This window comes from Tamandua tetradactyla, chromosome 16, assembly GCF_023851605.1.
Source record: "Tamandua tetradactyla isolate mTamTet1 chromosome 16, mTamTet1.pri, whole genome shotgun sequence".
NCBI lineage: Eukaryota > Metazoa > Chordata > Mammalia > Pilosa > Myrmecophagidae > Tamandua > Tamandua tetradactyla.
In genome coordinates this window covers 76305665-76331978 of record NC_135342.1, presented here as the reverse complement: position 1 = coordinate 76331978, position 26314 = coordinate 76305665, and the positions used below count along the sequence as shown (strand labels likewise).

Genomic DNA, 26314 nt, shown 5'->3' with positions numbered 1-26314 from the left:
AATACTGCACGTGATGCGGCATGCATGGCCTCAGGCACCCGCCTGGCACACAGTGTGTGCTGCCTGTGGTGCGCGTCCTTCTCCTCTGCGGTTACAGGCCGGCCCGTGGTCTCTCTCCGGGCCTGCGTGGGAAGCCTGAACTTGAGTCGGGCACGTGAGCCTCTCGGCCTCAGAGCTGCAGACATTGCACGTGAACCCTTTCTGTGCAGGAATCTGAACAGGGCTGCCTCAGCCCGAGCACACCTGTGACTATCCCGGGGGTCTGCAGTCTACCTGCTGCCCCGCCTCCCATGCATGCAGCCCCTCCACCCAGCAGACACCAAGGCCTGGGCCAGTTCCCGTGACTGGTGGGCAAAGGGAGGCATCCCAGGCAGTAGGGAGCCTGTGTGGGAGTGGGGTGGAGCGGGGAGCTACCGAGGAAGCTGAGGGTGCTGGAGCAGCAGGGAGCCAGTCTCAGGGATAGGGGACAGAGGCATCACTTTGGCACCTGTGGGTAAAGTTTAAACCATGGGCGAGCACTGCAGTGTCCTCTGGGGCCAGGCAGGTAAATAAGCTAGAAGTATTCATACTTGGAAAGCCTCCGAACAGAGCCTGGAACTTAGTCTGCAGAAACAAGTGGTTTCCTAAATCCCCCAGCCCCCATGGACAGCTGACGGGCTGATGAAGCTTCCTTGTCTGCTGACCGCCTCTCTGCTGGGATGTAAGCTCCCCGGGAGCAGGGCCTTTGCTTGGCTCCAGGGTCCAGAACCAGGTCTGGCACACGTACATGGCCAGGGCAGGGGGGCAAGGGCCAAGCACATGGGGCAGGTGTGTCTAAAGGGCGGCTTCCAGGGGCCAGTCGCACACGCGCTGCCAGACCTGCTGTTTTTAAAGAGATCTGCAAGCCCCGACTTTGTTGTGAAATCCCCTGATTTTTTAAGGCTGTGTGGGGTGATTGGAGCCACGTGCTTTGTCAGCCTGGACCCCAGGAGCTGCTGTGGGGCCAGCTCTGGGGGGAGGTGGAGGTGGAGCTGGGGCAGCCAGACCCCACACCCCCTCCAGGAAGGGGCTAGGGAAGTCTACAGCCGCTCCCTGATGTGTGGGGCCTGCAGCTGCTGCTCCCATCACCTCCAGTCCACCTCAGGCCCGAGATCTGAGCCCCCCACCCCACCCCAAAGCCAGTCCCCGACAGCTTGGCCGGCAGCTACGAAGCCAACCCCTGGCCAGCCCTGCCTCGGACCCCCTGGCGGGAGAGAGCCCCCTCCCAGGGTGAGGGCTGGTGCTCAGAGGATGCAGAGGGGACCTGCTGCCAGGGCGGGGTGGCAGGTGACAGCAAGCCGGGTGCGTTACCTCGGAGAGCAGTCTGGACACGATCTCCAGGGGTGCCTGGTTGATGGAGTCGTCCTGCAGGGGGGACGCCAGGGCCATGTCCACGAGGGTCCGGATCTCCTTCAAGACGACCTCCCAGCGGCTCGGGTTGCTCAGGACTTTCTTATATTTGTAAATCTTTTTCTGGTCGGGAGACATAAAGAGGCGAGAACGGGTGACGGATGGAAGAGCCAAGAGGAAGAATCCGAGACCGGGGGAAAGAGAAAGTGCAGCTGTGAACCAAGCGCTTCCCACAAGGAGACGGACAGCGGCTGGGAGGCTCAGCTCCATGCACAGCCTCTTGCAGGGCTCCCGGACACGGGGAGACCAAGTTCCCACACTTTCCCCAGTGATTAAAGAAGAAAACAGAACTGAGATGTCCCTTTCGGATCATATTTTCTGCCAAACTTTTACTCTCCCCAGCGTGCTAAGAGCATAAAGGACTTTCTCTGAGCCAGAGGCACTTTTCTGCTGGTTCCTGCCGGTCTGAGGCCTAAGAGGGCCTGGAAGGGTGGCGTCGGGCTGAGAACCCCACAGACGGGGTAGCCGGGGCCCAGGGCAGCTGAGCGCCAGGGGGTCCTGGGCATCCAGCTGGTGAGGAAGGCCGCAGCTGCCTCACCTTTGCTCAGGGTCCAAAGCCAGAGAGAGGTTGGGGCGGGGGCCAGGATTCCATATGAGGCCCGCGGGTTCCGCCTCTCTGACATCACGGAAACAGCCCGCGGAGGCGCCCGCCCGGGCCGGACCCCCTCCTCTGCGCTGCCCCAGGCTGCTCGGGGGTTTCCACTCCTTCCCGGATGAACTCCTTGGTTAAGTGCTCTGCTCCCGGGGGAAAACCCAATTTTAGAGTCACCATGCCAGTAGCCAGCTGGGGCGACATGTCACAGTCTTGGAGCCAAAATCTGAACGAGGGACGGAGTTAGGAGGCGACAAGGGGCCCTTGCTGGCCCTGGAGGGGCCAAGAGAAGTTCGGAGCCTCCCACGGTGGGGGGGGGGGGGGCAAGGCCTGAGAAGCGGTGTTTGGGGGAAACATCCCACACCCAGTGGAGCCTCTCCTGGGCAGCGTGGGGTGCAGGCAAACCTGGGCTTCCCAGGAAGGGGAGCACACTGCCCGCCTCCGGAACCGGGCAGGAGAAACCCAACGGCAGCTGTCAGAGACCCAGGACCCAGGTCAGGGGTCCCCGTGAGGGGCCACGCTCCAAAACCAGTCCAAAGGCAGTGCTGGAACCCACACAAGAGGGACTCCCCGCCCTGCCTCTCTTGAAAAAAAACTTTCAAAGGGATCAAAGTTACAACTCCCGGCGAGAAGGAGCACCCCATTTTCCTTCCGCGTGTTTTTTTTTCATGCCCCGTACTTTCCTGGAGCCCCCCACTCACCACTCACAGCCACCACCAACCCCCTCACCCACACCCAACACACTGAGAGGAAAAGCTCACTCTTTCCCCCATCGCCCCATCGCCCCAGATGCTGCTCACGTAAATCAACACAGCTTCTCTCTCCTTCTCTCCATCTCTCCTCCTCCCACTCTCACCTTCTCTTTCTCCATCCCTCCTTCTTCCTCTCCCTCCCTCCCCCTCCATCTCTCCCACCCCACCGTGTTCTGCCATCTCCCCTCCTCCCTGCCCTCCCAGCCCCTCGCTGACTCTGCAACAAGAATTAGTCAGAGCGAGGGGGGCTCTTCTCAGAGGCCAGCAGGGCAGGGGAAACGCTGTCCAGGCAAAGCCAGCCTCATTCCCTCAGGCAGGGCAGGAGAGACCAGAAACCTTGCCTTGGCCAGCCAAGTGGAGCCTGTCCAGACGGGAGAGACAAGTCCCTGGGGAATCTGGAGGGGCTGCAGGGCTGACGAGCCTCTGTCATTCCTCATCCCCGTGGGCTCGTAGAAGCGTAACCTGCCTCCTTCCTAGTCACCCAAGCCGCAGCCGCCCTCCCCACCGTGAGCCTGGTGCATGTCCATGCCCCACGGCCGGGTCGGCGCAGAGCCCAGGGGCCGGTCACCCAGCCAGGGGAAGACACCCCCGAGGAAGGACCTGCTCCGACAAGAGGCCGAGCGAACACCCCCGAGCCCTGGAGACTTGGCGTTAGTCCTTACCAGAGGACGGCTTAATTTCTAAATGACCGTGAAATGTCAAAAAAACTCACCGTCTATCAAAACCCAAAGAAAACCACGCTGATCCAAACCCCTGACTTCCCAGAGAAGTTTCTAGACTTGACTAGACTCTGAGCTCTCAGTGCCCTCTCTTCCGATCAGCTGTAGGTGATTTACTTTTGAATGAAATACCACGCCATTATTTTGATGAAAACAATGCCTGCTCATTATACAAAACTCAAGCCATACTGAAAAACACAAATGAGAAAAAAAAAAAAAAAGGCCTCAAAAATCCCACAAGCCAGAAAGAGCCACTGTTAATATCTGGTGAACATCCATCCACCCAGCTGACCCCTGCAGGCGCTGGGGTGGGGACCAGCAGCCCTGTTTCAGCTCCCCACCGCACACCTGGCTAAGGAGGTGGGGGCACAGGCCAAGGGAGAGTGCGCCCAGCCCAGCGCGGCCGCATCCCGTTAGGGTGGAAACCGGCAGGCCCTGCTGCGGAAGGAGCTGGCCACGGGAGAGTGTACAGGGGCCACCTTCAGAAAGGACTGGCCGGGCGGTTCCAGCACAAGCGGGAGCTCCCCCAGAAGCAGACCTGAAGACAAGGGGCTGAGCGCACATGGTTTATTCTAGCGGTGATCGAACAAATAGGAGGGAAACAGCGGGGGAGGGGTGGGTGGGAAGGAAGGCCGGGAAGAGAAGGCAGTGGGAAGCTCAGCATCATAAGGCAGGAAGAAGTGGGCAACGGGTAGCCACATGGGGCTGGGTCTCGCTGGGGAGCTCGGGGGGACAGTGCAAAGCAGCCTCGGAGCTGACCCACCCAAGGAGCGAGGAGGTGGGGACTCTGGGCCCATTGATCAAGGGCTGCTTCTGGGGGCACTCACTGCCCAGGGCTGCCCGGTGCCCAGGCCCACGTGCTCAGAGGGCAGAAGCTGAGCTGGGAGGGGAAGGACACCTGCAGCTTCTGCTGTATGACCGCTGGTGTCCTCTGCCTACACATAAGGTGTCGAGGGTCCTTCAGGTTAAGTGACTTGTCCAAGGTTGCAGATAGGACGGGATATCTGAGGTTCAAAGTTGGCTTTGGCTGACTTCAAAGCCTCACTTTTGCCATCACATGAGCAGGCCCCGTGGAGCTGGATGGAGAGGGAGGGAAGGAGAGGAGGTGTGGAGACACCAAGAGTCAGGAGAAGAGGTCAGGAATGCTTGAGGATGTGGGGCGAGGCCCAGGAGCAGAGGCCAGGGGACGAGCAGGTGGAGGGGCTGTGGGGAAGATCTGGGTGGCTGGGCAGGCCCTGGCGTGAGAAGCTGGTGGAGCCGGGGCAGGGCTCTGCTTCCCACAGGAGGCTGTGAGTCCCAAACAAGGTAGCGGCAGGGGCAAAGGCAGCACATCCAGAACCGACTAGAGCCCAGTCACCCTCTTCAGGTGACAGACGGACACACTCCACCCCAGGAACTGTGATGAGTCCACCAGGCATGAATCATGGTGGGACTAGGACAAAGTTGGCTGCAGAATCCCGACTCACGGGCTCACAGGCGCCCAGCCCTCAGCCTGGCAATATGGCCTGCCCACTGCCCCCTACTGTCAGGAGGAGTGGACGGGCGGTCAGCTTGCCAAGAACAGATCTCAGGCACTGCTGATGGGAATGTCAAATGGAACAGCCACTTGGGAAAACAGTTAGGCAGTTTCCTAAACAGTTAGACATAAATTTATCACGACCCAGCAATTCTGCTCCCCAGAAACTGCCTGACAGAAATAAAATATGTTCAAAGACATGTTTGCAAATGTCCACAGCAGCATTATCCAAAATAGCCCCAGTTCGATTCCCAGAGCCTGTCCATGCCAAAAAAAAAAAGCCCCAAACTGGAAGTAACCCACATGTCCATCAGCTGGTGAATGGATAAAGAAAACAGTGTACCCATACCCAGAACAGACTTCGTCATAAAAAGGACTTTTCTTACAGGCTATGCTTTGGAGGAACCTCACAAATGTGATGCTAACTGGAAGAAGCCAGATGCGATAGCCACACATTGTATGATTCATTTCATAGGAAATGTCTAGAAGGGCGAATTTACAGGGACAGAAATTGGAACAGTCCGTTACCTGCGGTGGCAGGGTGGAAGTGGGGTCAGCTGCAAACAGATACTGGGATAACTTCTGGGGTGATGGAAATGGTGTAAAACTGGATTGTGGTACTGGTTGATGGACTCTACAGATTTACCAAAACCACTGAATTGTACATTTCCAATGGGCAAATTTTATGGCACGGAAATTATACCTTGGGTGAGCTGTTTAAAAAAAAATATCCCAACTCAGGCAAAGGCAGAGGCAGTGTGGCTGGGAGCACGGGCGCAATCAGCCAACTTCACCTAAAATCCAACCTCTGTTTCACCCATCTGTCCATTCATCCGTCCATCCATCCATCCACATCCATTCAGCCACCCGGCCACGATTATTAGAAACCATCTACCATGACTTGCCAGGCTCTGTGGCCCCCACAAAGGACTCCAGGGTGAGCAAAGCCGAGAGACCCCGACGTTCAAGAAGCTTATGGCCTGGCACTTGGACCTTAGCTTCTCCCCTGTAAAGTGGGGTGAGAACGACTCCATGGGACAACCCACACGTAGCACCCAGCCCAGCTCCAGGCTACACAGCAGCCCCGATTAGCATCACCTACCCGGTCCTATGAGCGCCTGGTCCAGGGCAGGAAGGACCTAGGGGGCTCCCAGCTTCCGTGACGAAGCCCCACCCCGCCCCAGTCAGCCACCAAAACATAGAGCTGGTGGGAGGAGGCCGCCTGCTGTCCTTCCCGAAGCGACAGTCACTCCATTGCCGGCCTCGCCCTCGCTGCTGGTCCGGGAAGGGAGGTTACCTGGGCAACAGCCGCCATCGCTCTGGTAACTGCTCCCACGGCAGAATCAGCCCAGACGCCGGCTTCCCAGGCTTCCCAGGCCCCGGAGAGCGGAGCGTCTCAGTGCCTCCACGCGAGACGCTCTGCTACCTGGAATGTGCCCCTCGCCAGGAGAGGCGTGACTCAGAATGTACTGGAAACATGCCTCCCGACGCTGGGCCGGCTGCTCCGGGGCGTGCAGCAGCACTGAGGCTTGCTCGCACACAAGCACGCATGCTCCCCACCCCCCTTCTGGAGAGGAAAAGCTGCTGGGGCGGCTCCACGCGGCCGCAGAGAGCCGGGGGAGGGGGGGCGGAGGAAGGGCAGCACCAGAGGCCCCCGAGCTGTGCTGCCTGGGTACGCAGGCCACTGGTGACTGGTCACATGGGACTGAATTAAAATGACACATCTAGAATGTTCCATTGCTGCTGACAGTTCTGCTGCCAAAAATCTCGGAGTCCCCTCTGTTACCAAGCCCCAGAGGCCAGCAACAAGCCTGTCCATCTCTCCTCATCCACCGGCCAACACTTGCTGAGACCCACAGGTTTGTGACACTCTGATGGCTCCAAGAGGGGGCTTCCCACGAGGAGCCCCCGGCAAGCCTGCCCTCACCAGAAGCCCTCAGACTTCTCCTCCAAGGTTTACAGACTGACTCCCCCACCCCAACTGCCTGCCCACCAGGAAGGCAAGCCGTTTCGTTCACTCCTCTGGCTTCCCTGATTCCAAGACAGGGGACCCTTGACCTGATGCCCTCAAGACCCACTCGACTGGATGCTTAGGCAGGCCATGCCACCTGCCCTCTCGGCCACACCTGTGTGGGGGTCAGAGGGTCCCAGACACTTGGGACATTTCTGGCCTTCTCTTCGGATGTCCAAAATGGCTTCCCTTGAAACCGTTTAGGATTAGCTCCAAAGACCACCCTTTTGCCTTCAGACACAACCTGCCCCAACCCCCCTCACTCCAAACTGCCCATCTGACCCCCAAGTCTTGACCATCGACATAAGACCAGCTCACAAAGAGCCCCTTTGCTGTGGGCAGAGACCCCAAGGGTCGAATGCAGCTCCAGAGCCTTGTTTCAGACGCCTGCTGCCCCACATGGCCAAATCAAACCCTGGGCTTAAGCCACCACTCACCAGGCCGGAGGACAGGGTTGCCCCAGAACCGAGCCTATTTCCAGGGGAGCACACGTGTCCTCAGCACCAGGGTAATTGGAGGGTGCTCACTGATCTAATGAAATTGTGGGCCCTGTCATAGCTAGATGATATATAGCTAGGAGCAGATACCCCAAAACTGATTTTTAAGGAGATACTATAAATGCACATTTTGATTTTTTGCTTTGTTTGTTATAGAAAAGGTCTTCGGGGCCAACACCCTACTGGGATTAGACTGAATGCTCATTTTCTTCTCTCCACTTGGGACTCTTCCCTGACCCCAGGCTTGGAAGGGGCAGCCCCGGTGCCCTTAAGAATCGCAAACTGAGGGCCTCACAAGAGCCTAGCACCCTGACCTGCCCAGGGGCTCCAAGCCTGAGTACCAGGTCCTAGAAGGGTCCGGGGGGTTGTCAACCTTTATGCTTATAATTTATTTATTATATTTTTGTTGAAGTAACATTCACATAGCATAAAATTAACCAATGACCAGTTTTGTAAGGGATCAGGAGCTCGACCCCAGCCAAGTGGAAAGTCCCCCTCAGGCCCATGAAGAACACCCGGTCATGGGGCCAGGATGTGGGAATCATACAAACCTGTTTTTGCAAAAGCTAATAGCACTCTTTGCTTCTGTAGATAAGCTTGCTTGCTCACAGCTGCAAAACCAGGATGTGGGTCTGTGAAACAAATGCCACTTCTCTGCTTCTGTGAATCAGCTTGTGGTTTCAGCCTTTATAAGCCCATCCTGCAAGCCCCACGAGGCTGCTTTCTGAATCCTCCTTCTCGGGATTTCTGAGGCAGTCGCCGGCCAGCTGATAGACTCCTAATTGGCTTGCAAATTGTGTGGTCCTTCTGTTGGTGCACCCCACAACAGTTTAAAGTGCTCAGTGCAGTGGCATTTATACATTCACAACATGGGTCAACCAATCACCCCTCTCTAGTGCCAAGATATTTTTTTTACCCCAAAAGGAAACCACGTATCCATTAAGCAGCCAAGCTCCACTCCCCTTGCCCTCACCGTGCAGCAACCATGAACCTGTGTCTGTCTCTATGGCTTTACATGTTCTGGAGTGTCACATGAATGCAGTCATACAATATTTGTCCTTCTGCGTCTGGCTCCTTTCACTCGGCATTATGTTCTCAAGGCTCAAACACGTTGTAACAAGTATCGTATTTCATTTCTTCTTATGGCTGAATAATATTTCATCGCATGCACAGACCACGTTTTGCTTATCTGTTCGTCAGCTGATGGGCTTTTGGGTTGTTTCTATCTTTTGGCCGTTTTAACAGCTGTCACTGCTACTTGTCAGAACTGGGATAAGCACCCCCTGCCTTGGCCCCTGACTGCACAGATCAATGCAAGTTCCACCACAGGGTAGTCCAGAGCTTAAGGGGTCCTGGAAGGGGAGCCCAGTTAGCCAAGACAATTACCAAATACCCTGCTCCCTGGACAAAATAATCAACAAATGAATCAACCAATGTTTAGCATCCTGGGATTCTTTTTTTTACAGGATAGTTTCAGGGCACTCCCCTGGGTGGGCGGGGAGTGGAGGAGCCCACATGGAATGAGTGAGCCAAAGCCCCAGCCCATCCGGCACAGATCCCCCCCAATGAAGCTACTGATTACAGTAATAGGGGCTCCACTCATCGAGAGCCCGCTCCACCCAGGATGAGTACACTGCGTAAGGGGCTATGGCGAGTGACACGAAGGCTTGACAGTTAACACTTCTGAGGGCTTCCCACTGGCCAGATCAGAGCACTTCAGAGTATCCTCACAACCATGCAATGAGATGAGCACAGAATTGCCCCCATTTCACAGATGAGGAAACTGATGCCAAGAGGGGCTAAGCCAGAGCTGGAATGGGGACCCCGGTCTGGCTTTGGACCCTGAGTGCCTGTCCCCGGTACCGCTTAGACACCCCAGAGGGAGCGAAGCCAAAGGCTTCCTATCTATGACTAATGCTGAGGCTTCAGACAGCGTCCTTCAAATCGGAGGCTCGCACCTCGCCTCCTGCAGCCGGGTGTCCAGCTAGCGCCTGCCTGGAAAGCTGCTCCTGGGGGAGATGGGCAATTTGTTGGAATGAGGGGAAAGGACCTGTGTGCTCAGTCCCCTAAGTGCCCACTGGGGGTGGCCACCCCGAGTCATCACTGCTTCCAAGGAGATGGCAAGAACGCAGCCGCTGTGTCTTGCTCGGCGTCTCTGGGGCATCCGCCGGTTGCCCCGGTAACCACGCATCTGGCTGCCAGGTTTCCAGCTGGGTACCAAATCTGAGCTGGCACTTCAGGGCCTGCGACACCTCTTATAAGAGCCAATCATCACTGATGCGATTTTACTGCATTTCAAAAAACTGTCCGTGGCCGATTCCCTCCCGGGGCTGGGAACTGCTCGGGGCTTTGTGCTCTGTTTCTTCCCCATTTAGCCCCACGGCGGCTAGAACCGCTAAGGGCACGTGGCAGGAGAGTCATCACCAGAAATAATGGCTAGTAAGGTCCCACGCGGAGCCAGGCGATGCAGCAGATGGTTCCCACGCTCCAATGTGCACGCAAACCCCCGGCGGGGTGGGGCGGTTTGAAATGCAGACTCTGGCTCAGGAGAGGGCGGCCCCTGGGAGTCTGCATTTTTAAGTAGGTTCCAGGGAAGACCGATACTGCTGGTAACCTGGGTCTGGCCCACTCCTTCCTGTGAGGTGGGCTCTGTCCCCATGTCACAGAGAAGGAGGCTCCGAGGGTCACTACCTGGCCCAGGGTCACCAGTCGGGAAGCAGCAAAGCAGGGACCGAGCCCAGAAGCTGGCTCTCAAGCACTCAGGCCCTGCCACCATGCTTGGCAAGCCAAGCCACCCTTTCCAGCCCTCTTATTTATTAATTTTTTAAAAATAGTTTTATTGAGAAATATCCACACACACATCCAGTCCAATCATATTATGCAATCAATGGTTCACGGTGTCATCACACAGGCGTGCATTCCTCACCATGATCACCTCTACAATGCTTACATCACTCCAGAAAGAGCAAGAGAAATAAGAACTCATGTACCCCTTACCCCAACGCTCCCTCCCACTGACCCATGGTACCCCAATCCACCCAACCTTCACCTTCCATCTTCCCCCACCATTTACCCATTTTTATCCTTTTTTTAACTCACCTGTCCACACCCTGGGCACAAGGAGCAACTGACACAAGGCTCCGACAATCACACAGCCACACTGGAAAAGCTACACAGCCTCGCAGCCCTCCTCCAGAGTCAAGGCCACTGGAACACAGCTCAGCAGCCCCAACCACTCCAACACACCCCAAGCTAAAATGAGGCACCCACACAATGTACAAGAACAACCCCCAGGACACCCTCTCATCTCGGCCCAAAACTGCCCAGCCACCAAAACTCCACCTTGTCCCATCTCTCTCCCTGTTCTCTCTCCCATGACGCCAGTCCAGCTCATCCTGGGTCCCAGCCCATCCCAGGAGTTCTGACCTATGCTGCCAGGGAGATTTAACCCCTGGGACGCACGTCCCATGCAGGAGGGAGGGCAGTGAGTCCACCCACTGAGTTGGCTTGTGAGGCCACATCCGAGCAACAAAAGAGGCTCTCCGGGGGTGACATAAGTATCAGGAGGCCTAGCTTGTCCTTTGTAGGAATAAGCTTCATAGGGGCGAGCCCCAAGATTGAGGGCCCAGCCCACCAAATTGGCCATCCCCAGTGGCTGCAAAAACATCAGGAACTCCCCAGATGGGAAAGTTGACTATTTCCTCCTTTCTCCCCAGTCCCCCAAGGACACTTTGCAAACACTTTTTTGTTCACTGCCCAAATCACTCTGGGACATGTTAGGACATCACACTAACCTGTACACACCAACAAGATCTCACGTCCTATTCAAGAGTCCATGTAACTATGGTATTCAAGTAAATTATCAAAGAAGTTAAACCAGACAATGTGCCACCCAGAACCTAAATTTTGCACCAAATAAACATCCCTGCCCCTGGCCTTGCACAGAGGCTACAATCTAGGACCCCTTACAATACAGCTCTCTTATTTTACAAAGGAGGGGCAGGCAGCCCCTGGGGATGGAGGCAGTGGGGCTCTCGGCAACCCCTCCCATCTCTGTTCTGGGTTTGTGATCACTGGGTTTTCTCTCCCTGGGGGAAGATGTGATGTCCAGTCTCTTTCTTGCATGGGGCGAGGGGGGGGGGCAGAATAGAAATGCTGCTGTTCTCTCTCCATCTCACCCCCACCCCCAGCCCATTTCCTGATTGCATAAGCCTCAGTCTGCAGCTGCCTTGGGACAGGTGGGGCAGGGCGCCCGCCACCTGGGCCCTGCATCAGCAGCGATGTCAGGAGGAGCCCTGGCCCCACCTAGGGACCAGGAAGGCTGCAGGGGATGCGCCAGGAGAATTCAGGCAGGGACGTCAGCACTGGAGATCTTCGCAAGGGGAGTCACCGGGGAAGGCTCAGAAGAGTCAGAGGACACTGGCTCAGAGCAAGTGGCGGCCCCTTTCCTTTCACGAGGGTCCCTCAGGAGCCAGCAGTGGTGCCCAGCATGTTGCCAGTTCACAGGACAGACCTCAGCATTTTTCCCCACACTGCCCTATCTGGAAGATCCCCTGGTGATCTGATGTACAGCCGGGGTCAGCCCTGCTGGACCTCAGCACAGAGGAGAGTTCCCCCGCTCCGGGCCAAAGCCCTCTCTGGCTTCGGGTCCCCTTGGCTCTGGTCACCTCAGTGTCCTAAGCAGGAACCCACCTTGCTGAAGAGACCGGTGGCCACCCACAGGCCAGCCCCGGGCGTGCCCTCGAGCGGCTCTGGGTTGCACACTCCCTGAGCCAAGGGGAGGCTGCTTTGCACAGGAAGTGCACCGGGTGAGACCCTGGGGAAAGGCGGCCCCCTGCAGTGAACTTGCTGCTGCAGCCCAAGGGAGCTCCTCTCCGCCTGCCCCCTCAAGCCCCTCTGTGCCCCTCGAGCCTCTCCCTGACCCCGTTGCTTGCCTCCCCTCGTGACCGCTCTGGGGCCGGGCACCAGCTGACCAGAAGGGCTGCTTGTCAGTCCCCACGCAGGCTACAGGAAGAGGGAAAAGGGGAGAGGGCCGAGCAACCAGCACGACAGCGAAAGGAACTCTCAGGTGTAAGCATGAGGCCAGGAAGCACTAGCTGAGGAGGAAGGGACTGTGAGGCGGCACGGGAGGTGACAAAAAGGGGGTGACAGGGATGTCATCATGGGGCCGTGACACTCCAGGCAGCAATGGCTCTATGCCCATTTCCCATGGTTCTGTAACCACACTGTCCCCTCCGTGGCTTGTGAGCTGCCTGTCTGCTGCTCCAGTTCCGACAAGATCTGACTTAAATACTACGGCTGGAGACGGGGCCTTGGAGGAAAGGAAACTTCTCCCAGCTGTCTCTGTCAGATTAGCTGGTGGTATGAGCTGATGGTGACCCCATAAAGTGATGCCCTCATCAGAGCCCTGGAACCTGTGAGCACGACCTTATTTGGAAAACAGGGATTTGCAGCTGTGACTCAGAAAAGGCTCTTAAGACAAGGCGATCATGCCGGAATACGTGCATGGGCCCTACATCCAGGAACTGGTGGTCCTTAAAAGAGACTGAGAGGGTGCATGGGTAGTTCAGTGGTTAGAATGCCCGCCTTCCATGTGGGAGACCCAGGTTCAATTCCTAGACCATGCACCACCCCCCAAAAAGAGACTGAGAGAAGCAGGCCATGTGAAGACAGAGGCAGAGATGGAGTGAGGTGGCCACAAGCCAGGGAACACCTGGAGCCAGCAAGAGCTGGAAGAGACCAGTAATGCATTCTCTTCTACAGTTTCCACTCTGCTGATCCCTTGACTTTGAACTTCTAGCCTCCAGACCTGGGTGATGATACATTTATTTTATCTTTAGCCACTGGCTTTGTAGTCACTGGTAGGGCAACCCTACAGAGTAGCCACCAAATACCACCAATGGTACTGTGGGGATGGGGGCCCCAAGTGCCTACCCTCCCCAGTTCCATGCTCAGCACAACCTACTCATTCCACTCTCCCCACCTCTGCTTCCGCCCACCCCAGGCTGAACCTCCTGTGAACAGAGAGGCCAATGGAGACCCTGTCTGCAGCTCTCAGCTGTGCACACTCTAATGGCCTTAGACTGCACCAAGCCTCCTATGTGATCTCAGGCAAATTGCATCACCTCTCTGAACCTTAGTTTCCTCTTCTGTAAAATGGAGATAAGAATGGCACCTGTGCCTCTCGGAGCTGCTGCGAGGATTACAGGTGAAATTTCAGTCTGAGCGCTATAGGTGCTTCATAAACTGTAGGTATTGAGCTCAAAAGAAGGTTAATGAAAGGTAGTTAAATTCTAAGGAAAAAAAAAAAGTCGGGGTGATTAGAAGCCCCCTAAATGCCCAGCAATGGAAATATGCTTAAATAATCCAGGGCCCCCCACAGGGTGCAATACTACTGGGGGTTGAATCACCACCCCACAAAGACGCAGTCAAGTCCTGAGCCCAGGCATGTGGGAAAGTGTGGGCACACGTGCAACTAGGGTCCTATTTAGAGGAGCCAAACTGAACCCTGTGGGCCCGATGCCATATGGCTGAAGTCTGATTTACAAGCAAAGGAAATTCAGACACGGAAGTCAAAAAGCCAGCAGCCAGCAGAGGCCAGAAGTCACAGAAACCAGAGGCACAGACCCCAGGAGTGGCATGTGACGGAGGGCCGCCAAAACACTCTAGAATCCGGGAGAAAGCCTGCCCCACCAAGCCCCTGATGCTGGACTTTGAGCCTCCAAAACTGCGAGACAAGTGATTCCTGTCGTTCAAGCCGACCCGCTGTGTGGAACGCATCACGGCGGCTGTGGCAAACTAAGACACCCACAGGGCAGGTAGAGAGGGCCATGCGGGCTCTGCTGGATGATATGCTTGCTGTTAAGGGTAGAAGCAGAAACACGCAAAAGCTCTTTTTATGTGCACACGTACTGGGGCATGTTACACAGGGCGGGGGTGCAGAGGGGTGCGCTGCAGGCAGACAGTCCTGTCTTCTTCGCAGGGGGAGGTGGCACAGAAGGATCAAGGGCCTCAGCTTTATCTGTCCTGTTTCCAGTCTTTGCAGGAAGCCGAACTCGCATATTGCACAGTTAAAATAGAAAAGAAAAACGGGAAATCCCCAAGGATTTTGGAATTTGTATCTCTGACAGAACTCAAGTCAGTTGGATCCCATATTCTTAGAGGGAACTAGAAGGTATCTCAGACCTCACATTTTTCACTTTTCAGTGTTTGAGTATAATATCTGATTTTTGAAACATTTATGATCATTAAAAATTTTGATTCATATTGAAGAGTGTAAGGGAAGAGAACAAAGACCACAGAAATGCCATCACTGGGCTTGCAGTTTTCCTTTGGTGACCCTCATCTCATAGTCTCTTTCTGCTTACATACATGTGCGTGCGCACACACACACACACACACACACACACACACACACATCAATGCATAAATGTGGATCAATTTAGGTCCTATCATACATGGATTTTTGGGGTTATATTTTCTTTAAACTCGCCTCGGCCCCCATGCTAGAACCCACGCTACCCTACGGTGTGTTATCAGGAGTCAGCAAGCTTCCTCCGTGAAGGGCCAGATAATAAATATCTTAAGCTCTGTGGGCAGACGGGCTCCGCTGCAGCTACTGAGCTGTTGTAGCCCGAATGGGTGTGGCTGTGTTAAGAAAGAAAAACCTTTATTTACAAAAGCAGGAGGCAGGCCAGAGAGTTTGCCAAACCCTGGTATACATAATTTTGCATCTTTTTCCATCATCATATATAATCAAATACTAATACAGGGAGAGATTCTTTCAGTTTTCAGTTTTTGTTGTTTTTCTCCTCATTTTGTCTGATAAAAATGGTATCGCATTATGCATTTATCTTTGCGTCTTGCTTTTCTCTTAACAATACCTGGTGGTGCAGATCTTCCTGTGCTATCTGTTTTTGTCAGCCACTCACTGCAAACATCACTGGGCAAAGAGAGGATACAAATGAAAAAGTCAGAAGGAAGTGGACACAAGTGCTCCAGCCTGAGCTTAGCCATGGGGTCCAAATCCTCTGCAGTTTTCCTGCCACTGGCCATCAGTTTCAGCTCCCAGGGGGCTTTTCCTTAGGGGGACACCACCTAACTCCCTCTGAGTTCTCCCCTCTCAGCACAGCTCACCCTTCCAAGGTACCAAAGTTCACCTGCCTTCCCCAGGCTTTCCAAATCCAAAGGCTGGTGCCCCATCACTCCTTAACTTGAAACACAATACAGTATCTCCCAGCGAGGCAGTGATGCAACCTCACTTTTAAAAGGAAAACATTCTGTTTCGGAAAAGACTGACTTTTCCAGTGACCAGTGATATAAAATTGGTGGTGGGCCACTGATGTACATGGTGGCACTATTCACAGTTGCCAAAAGATGGAAGCCACCCAAGCGCCTATGAAAAGACGAGTGGATACACAAAATGCAGCAGATACCTACAATGGGGGACTACACAGCCCTAACATGAGGGGAGGTCCTGAGGCATATGACCACGTGGATGAAACTTGAGGCCATAATCCTCAGTGAAATAAGCCAGTCACAGACAGACAGACACTGTCTAATCTCGATATTGTGCCTCTGGTAAAGTGGCAATGTTAAGGCCGAGGTGAGCTGGATGAGCTGCCCTGAATAACAGGCCAAGAAGTGCTCAGCTTCCAGCTGGAAAGTCAATGCTGCGTCCTCGGATATTTTGCTCCAGTGAGATCTGGATGGAAATTTCGGAGACAGACGGGGAATGGGGTACCCTCCTGCCCACATTACCCTCCCACCTCCACCCTTCCTTCTCTCCTTCCTTTCTCCCTTCTCCTTTCCTCTTTTTCAATCTCTTTTTCTTTCCTAAAAAAAAATTAATTAAAAAAAAAACATAATTCCCCATTCCCTGCCCACATCTGGCCCCTAGTAACACATATTCTAGATTCTAACTTTACCAGTAGGATAGACGATTAAAAAAAAAAATTAGTGCTGGGGGGGGCCCCAAGCAGAACTCAAGCCCAATCATAAACACCACAGTTGGGTCCTTTTCAACAAAAAGCCATTAATATAAGGCAGTATTTCCTGAGAAAACATTACTGATTAATAGCAACCCTAACCAAATAAACTGGAAAAAAAAAAAAAGAAAACAATCCCCTACCAGAAGCTGCTCTTCCCCCGCCTCGTTGGAGGGGCCCGGCCCCCAGCAGGCTCCCCTGCCCTGAGACGCAGAGGGCAGGACGTGTTCTGTTTCCTTCGAGCCTGGACAAGGGAAGTCTCTCCGTCCCAAATAAGGATTTCCCTAGCTCAGCCTCCCAGTAGCACCTCCACAGAGGCCTCTGCTGTTCATTGCACTAAGAACTTTATCTAGTGTTTGCCGTACTTCAAAGGGCAGCTGAGCTGTTCATCTCTCTGCTTGGGAAGCCCCCCGTTCCCTGTCGGCTGCCTCCTCTGGGCTCCGACAAAAGGCCATGATTTATGAGCACCCTGGAAAAGGTTCCCTAATAACTGATTTACAGTGCCCCAATAAAGTAATTTACAGTTGGTCTCTAATGGACATGTCAAGGCAGAAAGAATGGTGCCCCTGAATATAAGAGAAGGGACAATGGTGGGGGGGGCAAGTGGTACAGGGGGCAGGGGTACAGGGGCAGGGGTACAGGGGGCAGGGGTACAGGGTGCAGGGGTACAGGGGGCAGGTGGTACAGGGGGCAGGGGGCAGGTGGTACAGGGGGCAGGGGTACAGGGGGCAGGTGGTACAGGGGGCAGGGGTGCAGGGGGCAGGGGTGCAGGGGGCAGGTGGTACAGGGGGCAGGGGTACGGGGGCAGGTGGTACAGGGCGCAGGGGTACAGGGGGCAGGTGGTACAGGGGGCAGGGGTACAGGGGGCAGGGGTGCAGGGGGCAGGGGTACAGGGGGCAGGGGTGCAGGGGGCAGGTGGTACAGGGGGCAGGGGTACAGGGGGCAGGTGGTACAGGGGGCAGGGGTGCAGGGGGCAGGGGTACGGGGGCAGGTGGTACAAGGGGCAGGAGTACAGGGGGCAGGTGGTACGGGGGCAGGTGGTACAGGGGGCAGGCTATACGAGGGGGCTGTGATGTGTACTTCCTTGGGAAGGGGGGCCCTCCTCAGACTGGGACGCTGAGGACTCGACTCTCCAAGGGCAAGGCCAGGGCAGAAATTAGGAGTGTGATCTCAAAGGTGTTGACCATATCTAAGTTAGTGGCACCGATGGAGAGAGTCTGGCAGGGTTATTCGAGCACTAAGGATAGGTTCAGCCATTTATGCCTGATCTCAAGGTGTGAGTGATGCAGCCACAGGGTCTAACCGGGACAGAAGGTGGCCTTGGACCTGGGTTTGAATTCTGGCTCATGCACATGGGAAAGTTAATGAATCTTCCTGGGAGTTAGTTTCCTCCCCTGTGATGTGGACACTGTGAGGCTGAAATCAGATAGCATGGACAAAGTGGATGAAAAGTAGCAGGCACTCAACGTTGTTCCCCTTTCCCATCTTCAAGCAAACCTGGGGTTCTCAAACTCTGGCGTGGAAGCTGTGCGAACATCTGCATTTCTAATGAGCTCCCAGGTACAGCAGCTTCTGCTGGTCTGCAGACCACACTCTGAGAACCAATGGGTTTCTGGTTCAAAGTCGCCGGGTCAGAGGAGGCCAGGAGGCCTGGGGCGAGATAAGGGTCCCTGCACTCCTGGACAGGGCTCCAGCCCAGGAGGCAGATGGGCCACTCTTCCAGCCCCACCTGAAGGCTCTGACACTGGCCTGGCTTCCTGCTACCCTAAACCAGCAGGCCCTCGAGGGGTGGCCTCAGGTCCCCCGAAAGGCAGTGTGTGCTTAGGGCTTCTGCAAAACTGTGTGTTGGTTCTAAGAGTGCCCCGGGGTCCCCTGTGGGCGGTCAATTAGCATCTATCCCAAACACTTCCATCCCAGAGGTGAGCTGGCGGCCCCCTGGGCCTCTTCGGTCACCTGGGTGAGTGAGGGCCTGGTCCCTCTGCGGGGACGGGCGCTGCTCTTTTCTATGCCTCTGTTTGGCCTCGTTGCCGAGCCAACAGGCAGAGAGTACCTGGGGAGGGAAAGAGAAGCACCACGTGCAGCCACCCCCTCCCAGGATGGCCCCCTGGTCGTGAGCTGACCAGCACCCCATTCAGGGGCCTGCAACCCCCACCTGGCTGCGAATGCCACCGGCTGCAGACCCCTGCGGGTCAACAGGCCTTTCTAATCAAGATATGACCTCACACTTATTTAAAGACAAAAGATACTTCTTAAAAGAGAAAGAGGGAAAAAGGTTTGGCCTTAAAGGGCAGAAAAGAAGTCCACCTGCAAACTGTTTATATGAAGAAAAAAACTTCCTTTTATGGCTCAGTGAGTCATGGGCCCCCACCCAAGCCTGCCAACATGTATGTTGGATGACACTAAAGCTCTGGTTCCCTCTTTCTGGACAGGGGGAAAAAACACACAAATGCCACTGTTCTTGGCTATTTGTTTTGTGACAAGCTGTAATGAGCCCCTGCTGAGGCCTACGAAAGACGGTCACCCCAAAGACTTAGGGTGAGTCTTAGCACCTTCCTGCCCCCACCCACAAGCCCAGGCTGCCCTTCTCTGGGGGCTGGGGGAGCTGTGGCCTGGGGCAGGCAGAAAGGGAGACAAAGGGACAGGCCCCACATCCCAGCTCTATTACCTCCTAGCTCTGCGGCCTTGGCAGATCACTGCACCCCAGATTCTCCACCTCTCAAATGGGGGTGGTGGCAGGACCTGCAGGGGAGAGGATTAGGGAGCCAGTGCCTCCCGGCCTCTGGCCCCGAGAGGAAAGGTGCCCAGCAACTGTGGTCCCCCTTCTCCCTTCCCTCTCAGGACGACATCTCCCCATCTGGAAAACAGGGTCTTTCATTGCAAGATCCAAAGTCCCACCTCACTCTGCCCTTCTCTGGATGGAACAAAATGAAACCTTAAAAAGGAGAAAAACAGACCTGTAAGTGCCACTTTGGGAAGACTGCCACGATACATGATTGAAATATAAAAAGGGCAAGAACACCCTCCCCCTACATGGGACATGACATCCATCCAGGGCTGAAAGTCTCCCTGGCAGCATGGGAGATGACTCCCAGGGATGAGCCTGGTCCTGGTACGGTGGGATCAACAATTCCATCCTGACCAAAAGGGGGAAAAGAAGTATAACTAACAAAGTATCAGAGGCTGAGAGAGTTCAACAGAATCGAGAGGCTACTCTGGAGGTCACTCTTAAACGCAAGCTTCAGTTAGACTTTGCTACCTATCATAGCTTGCCAAACCCCAACCAGGACCATTCCAGCCAATCCTTAAGAACACCTAGGATAATATATAAGATTCTACAAACGCTGCATGCACTAGGTAACTTTCCAGAAACCTACAACCTCCAGATGGGTCCTTGAACCAGGTAAGTCCTGAAATCTAGGGGGCCCAGCCTCTTCAAAACATCAGATAATTCCATCTCCCTACCCTGTATTACTGACAGCTCCTTCCAATATGAAGAAGTTAGAATTGCCATAGCTCAAACACCCCTAAAGAGAGGGATAGAAAGATAAAAAGTGATGGTGTAGTTATACAGAGAAGGTAGGGTTTAACAAACAAATATGATTGCTGAATTTCTTTTAGTCTCCAACATCTTAGAGCAGCTAGAATTAAAAATCTAAAATTGTGAAATTGTAACCCATACCAAACTCTGAAATCTGTTCTACAACTAATTGTTGTGCTGTGCTTTGAAATGTATTGTTTTGTATATATGTTATTTTTCACAAACAAGAAAAAAAAAGTCAACTGTGATGATAAAATATTTATTCCTTCTAGGCTCCTATATTCTGGAGCAGCTAGAAGGAAAAATATTAGATGATGGTGTGTTAGCCCATGACAAATTCTGGAATCTTTCCTGTAACTACTTGCTGAAGAGTGCTCTGAAAATTATTGTATCTTCCTTCTTTGCTTTGTATATGTGTTATATCATACAATTTAAAAAATTTAAAAGGGGGGAGGGGCAAGGAACAGAACAGGGCGGGTCATAAAATCTGCACGGTGTTTATAGAGAAATATTCGTAAGAACCTTCCAGAAAACCATGAAATGCTAAGTGTCTGCCTTTCCTTTGGGAAAACGGCCCTCCTAGGGAGGAGGAGACTAACTTCTGATTTTAAATGCTTCTATACTTTAAAAAATGTCACCATCTACATGCATAACTTTTTCTTAAATGTTAATTTAAGAAAATTATTTGGCAGGGCAAAGGATTGACTGGGAAGGAGCAGGAGGGAATTTTCTGGATGATGGAAATGTCTCTGTCTTCCTTTGGGCAGTGGTGATTCTGGTGAATTCAAAACTCATCACACTGAACAGGTGGGATGTGTGCGTTTTATCACATGTAAATTACAGGTGGACCTTTTAGGTGCTAAAGGTGGAGATGTAAAGGTGCTTTTAGGAAGCTAAAAAGCACTAACTGGAGGTTTTAAGGACGGTGAGATTTCTTTCGTTGTTGTTCTCTTTGTCCTTTTCCATATTAAGAGAAAGCCCCAAACTTGATAAATGCAATTTTCAGCTGCCCGGGGCCTCAGCGCTTTCACCCCCTGCTGCTGGGGGGAGAGCACATCGTCAGACCAAAAGGTGACCACAGCCGACTCCCTGACCAACGATTTCCCACCTAGGTTAACTCAGCAGGAAGGTAAACAAATATTCACCAAAAGACACACAAACGCTGGACTGTTTCCAGTGGTTTTATTTGTGTGAGCTCCAAACCGGAAACATCCGTCCATGGTGGAATGAACAAACGGATGGAGGACATCGACACGATGGAACAGCACCGAGCACAACGAACAAACAAATGATTGCTACACGCAACAGAGGAATCTTGTAAACATCATTTGGGGCCAAAGAAGCCAGTTTCAAAGACTTCAGACTGATTCCATCTCAGCAAGTTCCACGGGAAGACAAACGAACGGGAGCTGCTGGGCGGCCGTGCTGGCTCCCGGGTGCGGGTGCCCAGGCCTGGGGGGGCCTGAGCGGCTGCTGGGAGCCTGGCCCTGCTCTGTTTCCGACCCGGGTCCTGGGTGCACCTGTATGTTCCATCTGTGAGAATCCAGGTGGTTTTTTCCTTTGTTTTTTGATATGTACACTTTTCTACATGGCTATTATCTTTCAATGAAAAGGTTATTTTAAAAAACAAACAAAAATGCCCCATGTCTCTTCCAAAGAGAGCTCTACTGGGCAAAAGCAGAGAAGCCCTCCCAGGGCTGAGGCTGTGCCGGGGCTGGTTCAGCCTTCATGGCTCAGCAGTGCGGCTGAGGCTCCTGCAGAGAAAACCGCAACCCGGCCTCTTCCGTGCCAACTCCTGTCAAAGCCGAGAAACCCACAGGCCTCTTTCTAGTCGAGAACCTGGGCCCAGAGACCCAGCTGGGTTTCAATCCCGGCTCAGCCAGTTTCGAGCTATGTAACCTTGGACAAGTCCCTTGCCCTCTCGACTCCTCCTTCAAGACGGGCCCAATAAAACTTTGAGAAGATAATAATAATTGTTTTCTTCTCCTTCTTCTGACAGGAGAGTTCCTTAGTGCATGAACTTTCCTCCCCAAGGCTGCCCATTCCTCTGCCACTTGTTAGTTTCAATTCCTGAAGCTCGTTTGTTGTTGGTGACAGGGTCCCTGATGACCCATGGAAGGGAGCGGGCGGTGGCTGGCGGACGCCGGAGACTGGGCCCTCCTGGGGGTCTCCAGCCCTGCCCCTCCAGGCCTCCCCTCCCGCCTTCTGCTGGGGCCCATGAGCAGGGACAAGCCGCTGGGCCGGCTCTGGGGGCAGCTAGCTCTCTCGGTCTCAGCTCCAGGCCAGCTGCACCCTCCTGCTGAGGCCCCCCCATTGAGTCTTGGAGCACGACGGGGCTCCCTACCTCGTGGGGAAAGCCGCTCCTTTCACGGTCTCAGCTGAGGCCTTTTGATCCCTCTTAGGAGGTCACAAAGGCTTTTTGGACCGAGTGCCAGAAATTAATCTGGATGGAATTCCTTCCTTTTCAGTCTGGATAAAGCGGACGGGGGTTGGCCTGGAAGAGAAGGGAGCCCATCTCCTGCCCATCCTTGCCCCGTCCTGTTTTCCCTTCCTCCATGGAGGGTGGGATCCAGAAGAGGAAACCTGCATGTCCATCTAGAAGCTTCCCAAAGGTTTCATGAACATGCCCCAAAGAGGCCAGTCAGACAACAGGTCTGGGGATCAGTTTCCAGTCACAGTCGATGACCATAGGCCGAGGGACTCACTAAGCAAGGGGAGGACTCACTCTCTTTGTCAACCCCAGGTTGGCCAGCAGTAGCTCTGGTGACAGGAGACCCTCAGGGGCAAGAGGACTGCACAAATGGATTAATGATGCCTGCCACAGGCAAGTGTGCTGTGATGGAGTAGTAATGCCTGCCACGAGCGCACTGGGGGTTGGTGGCAGGTATGCCATGCCCATCTTCTAGGATCCGTCGACACCAAAGGGACAGAGGCCTTATTCACCAAAGAACAAAGAAAATAATTAACATTTACTGAGTGCTTGTCCTGTGCAGGTGTGATTCTTCAGAGCTATTAATCCATTTAACTCTCACAAGTGCCTGGTGAGCTTGGTTTTATCACAACTCCCTTTTATATTATTCAGAGAGGAAATAACTAGCCCAGGATCACACAGCAGCTAGCAGGTGGTGGAGCCGGGTTGTGAACCCAGGCAGTGGGCCTGGTGCCCTCATCCTCAAGTATTGCACAAATGATTCTCCCGGAAGCAAAGAAGCATCATCTTCCTTGGTGCAGTAAGCTCTGCCCTCTTCACAGACCACCACGCGGCTGTCAAAAAGCCCCTTCCTGAAATGTTTAAGCAGCAATATTATGCTGAAGCAAACAAAACCATCCAGCACTTGGCTATAAACGTCCAGACGTTGGTGCAAAGACAGAAAGGGCCCGCAGTGAACCCAGTCAGGGGCAGGATGGATGGGGTGGGAGGCACTGCTCCTGACCTGACACCCGCCCTCGGGGCGGCTGTAGAGGGGTCTTCACCATCACGGTAGAAAGGAAGAAAAAGGGAGGCAGAGAGAGAGGAAAACCAATGTGGAAGAGCTCCTATGGGGCGAGCAGGGTGAAGGGGGGCAGAAGGCAACACCATCCCTCAGCTGGGAGGTGATGGCCTGGGCTGGAGCAAGGGGATGTCTCTCAGCCAGGTAAGGGCTGGGCCAAAGGGGCTGAGATTTCCAGCCAGGAGAGGGAGCCTGAGCAGCGGGCCTGGGGTAGACATGGTGCAGGATGGTCCTGGGCACGGGGGCGGGGGGCCTGGCAGTGTGGTGTGGGGAGAGGGCAGTGGGCTGCGACCCCTGAGAACTGCAGCTGCTGGGGCAGAGGCTAATTCACATGGGCCCTGCAGCGGCGTCTGGAAGCCTTAGAGAACAATGTAAAGTGCTCGGGAGTCTCGGCAAGAGACAAAACCCCAAGGCTCTCTCAAATGCACCAGCCACGAGGGCTGAAGGGAACTGTGGGATCCGGTAAGACCCCCGAGCCCACAGGTGTAAGGTATGAGAGGCTCTGTCTGGGATGTGTGTTCACATGTGTGTGTGTGTGTGTGTGTGTTGTGTGTGCACAGCTGGAAGCCTTACTCTCATTGGTTAAAATCCCACTTTCTGGACTCAATCAGACCAGTGTTCAAATCCCAGCTCTGCCAGCAGACAGCTGGGTGACCCTGAGCTTGGTTTAACCCGGCCTCAGTTTCCCCAGTCTATTTCCACACCTGAAAAGAGGGTGGGTGGGAAGAACAGGAGTCTCCTCAAGTTTGTGGGGCCTCCTCGCTCGGCCCAGGAGCAAGGGGCGCAAGGCACTTGGGGGGCCATGGGGGTGACTGCTGTGGGCTGGATAAAGACGCAGGGGAAGGTGAGCTTGGGAAGGGTTTGTGGCTTGGCAGAGGCGTCCACAGGCCCTAGCTGTGGACACTGGAAATGGCCCTTCCCTCAGAGAGTAAAAGCCGTGAGAGGGAGGGGGTCCAGTGAGGACAGACCTCCTGAGCCTCAGGCCTGCCCCCCACCCAGGGACACCCCCGAGCTCGGCCCTCAGGGAGGGGGCTGGAGGACCGGCAGCCTCTTGTCCCTCTGACCTGGTTGCCCGGGAGTCCTGGCACAAGCTGGGGGCCTTTCCCCAAGCGTGGGCATGAGGGTGAAGGGCCCAGCTCCCTGAGTGACGCAGCCAGGAGGAGAGGACCTCGGGGTGAGAACCTGGGTTCGAGTCCTGGCCCTCCGTGGTGGGGGTGGCTCAAATTCCAGCCCATGTCGCCTCCTCCCCTCCGCGCTTCATCTGAATGCTGGGGACCGAGGAGATGGCTCTGGGAATGAAGGGCAGCACAGCAGGGGTTCCTGCAGCCACTCAGTAGGTGGAAGTAGACAGCTATCCTAGGCTGTGACTGTCCCTCTCACTGTGGGACTCTGTCCCCTCATCTCTAACACGGGCAGTGCTGACCCCACACTGCCAGGCACACACCTGGGAGAAGCTGTCACCGTGGCCGGTACAGGCCATATCTGCGGGACCCTCCTGGGGCCAGGGCCATGTTCACGGCTGTACCCAGACACCCTGACAATGGGGCCCCGCGCTTGCGGGCCGCTCACTGCTACCAGGCTCCTTTCTGCTGCCTCACAAGGAGTTTCAGCCTCCCCAGGCCCGCTGAAGGAGGTGCGATTATCATCCCCATTTCACAGACGAGAAAACTGCAGCCCACGGAAATCTGCTCCAGACCCAACAGACGCCAATGGACATCCACCCCCCAGCATGAGCATGCACAGCACACACACACAGCCCCCCAGCATGAGCGTGCACAGCACACACACACAGCCCCTCAGCATGAGCGTGCACAGCACACAGACCCCAAGGGCCATTCCCTTGCCCCGTCTGCATCAGAGGAGAGAAGGGGCGGCCCCGAGGCTGTGGCCACGCGGGTGGGTGGGGAACCCTGCATGGGGCAGAGGAGGCTGTTGTCCAGGGCAGGCAGCCAGAGGGGACGCAAACCTGGGCTGGGATTTTTCCCAGTGCCAAGCGCATTGCTCTGCCCTGCAGGACCTGGGACAGGAAAACAGGCCGGCTCTTCGCTTCACACACGGCCTGGCAGTCCAGCCCATTCTCACTGGGGCTTGGCCCCCGGGGCTGTTCTGAGTGCCCCAGCTTCCCCTGGGGACAGAGCCATCGTGGTTTCCAAGACCTCTGTGCAACAGCCTGAGGAGGCCTCTCAGCAAGTGCAAAGTCCGTTACTTCCCAGCGTGGAGGGCAGCAGAGGCTCTGGCTCTGCCAAGCAGGGGTGCCCCAGCATCTCAGGGCTCCTCACGGTCCTGTGCACACTCACACACACACCGTCCCCTCACGGCCCTGTGCACACACACCATCCCCTCATGGCCCTGTGCACACACACCGTCCCCTCACGGCCCTGTGCACACACACACCGTCCCCTCACGGCCCTGTGCACACACACACCGTCCCCTCACGGCCCTGCACACGGAAAGGCCCATCTCCACAAAGCCTGGCCTCCGTGGACCTGGGCAGAAGCAAGGACGTGGGTGTGAGTCCGTAAGGAGGCCTCAGTGCCTCCATACCCCTGGGAACTGGCCTCCGGGGTGAAGCACCCAAACCAAACAGGGCCAGCCTCCCGGACACCTGGGCATTCTAGGAAGACCATGGGCAACCAGCCACCCAGATCGACCGCCAGCCTCCTTCCTGGGTGGGAGCTGCCGCTCGTCTTCCCGCAGGGCTCGAGGCCCTTCTGTGGTGCTCTAGGCTTCCGGACCTCCCTGACCCACACAGGCGAGGGCAGGCCAAGCCGAGAGGCAGGGGA

The 26314-nt window shown here is 54.9% G+C and overlaps 1 protein-coding gene across 4 annotated transcripts in view; it reads right to left on the bottom strand.

The window, feature by feature from the left end:
• Positions 1 to 26314, bottom strand: part of CMIP (c-Maf inducing protein) — a 229176-nt gene that overhangs the window by 48193 nt on the left and 154669 nt on the right. For 3 of the 4 annotated variants that reach the window (XM_077133124.1, XM_077133125.1, XM_077133128.1), the window contains exon 4: positions 1330 to 1491. In XM_077133124.1, coding sequence (XP_076989239.1) covers positions 1330 to 1491 — 162 coding nt within the window. Of the gene's footprint in view, positions 1 to 1329; positions 1492 to 6304; positions 6570 to 26314 lie in introns of those variants that run through there. The other variant, XM_077133126.1, reaches the window with a different exon arrangement.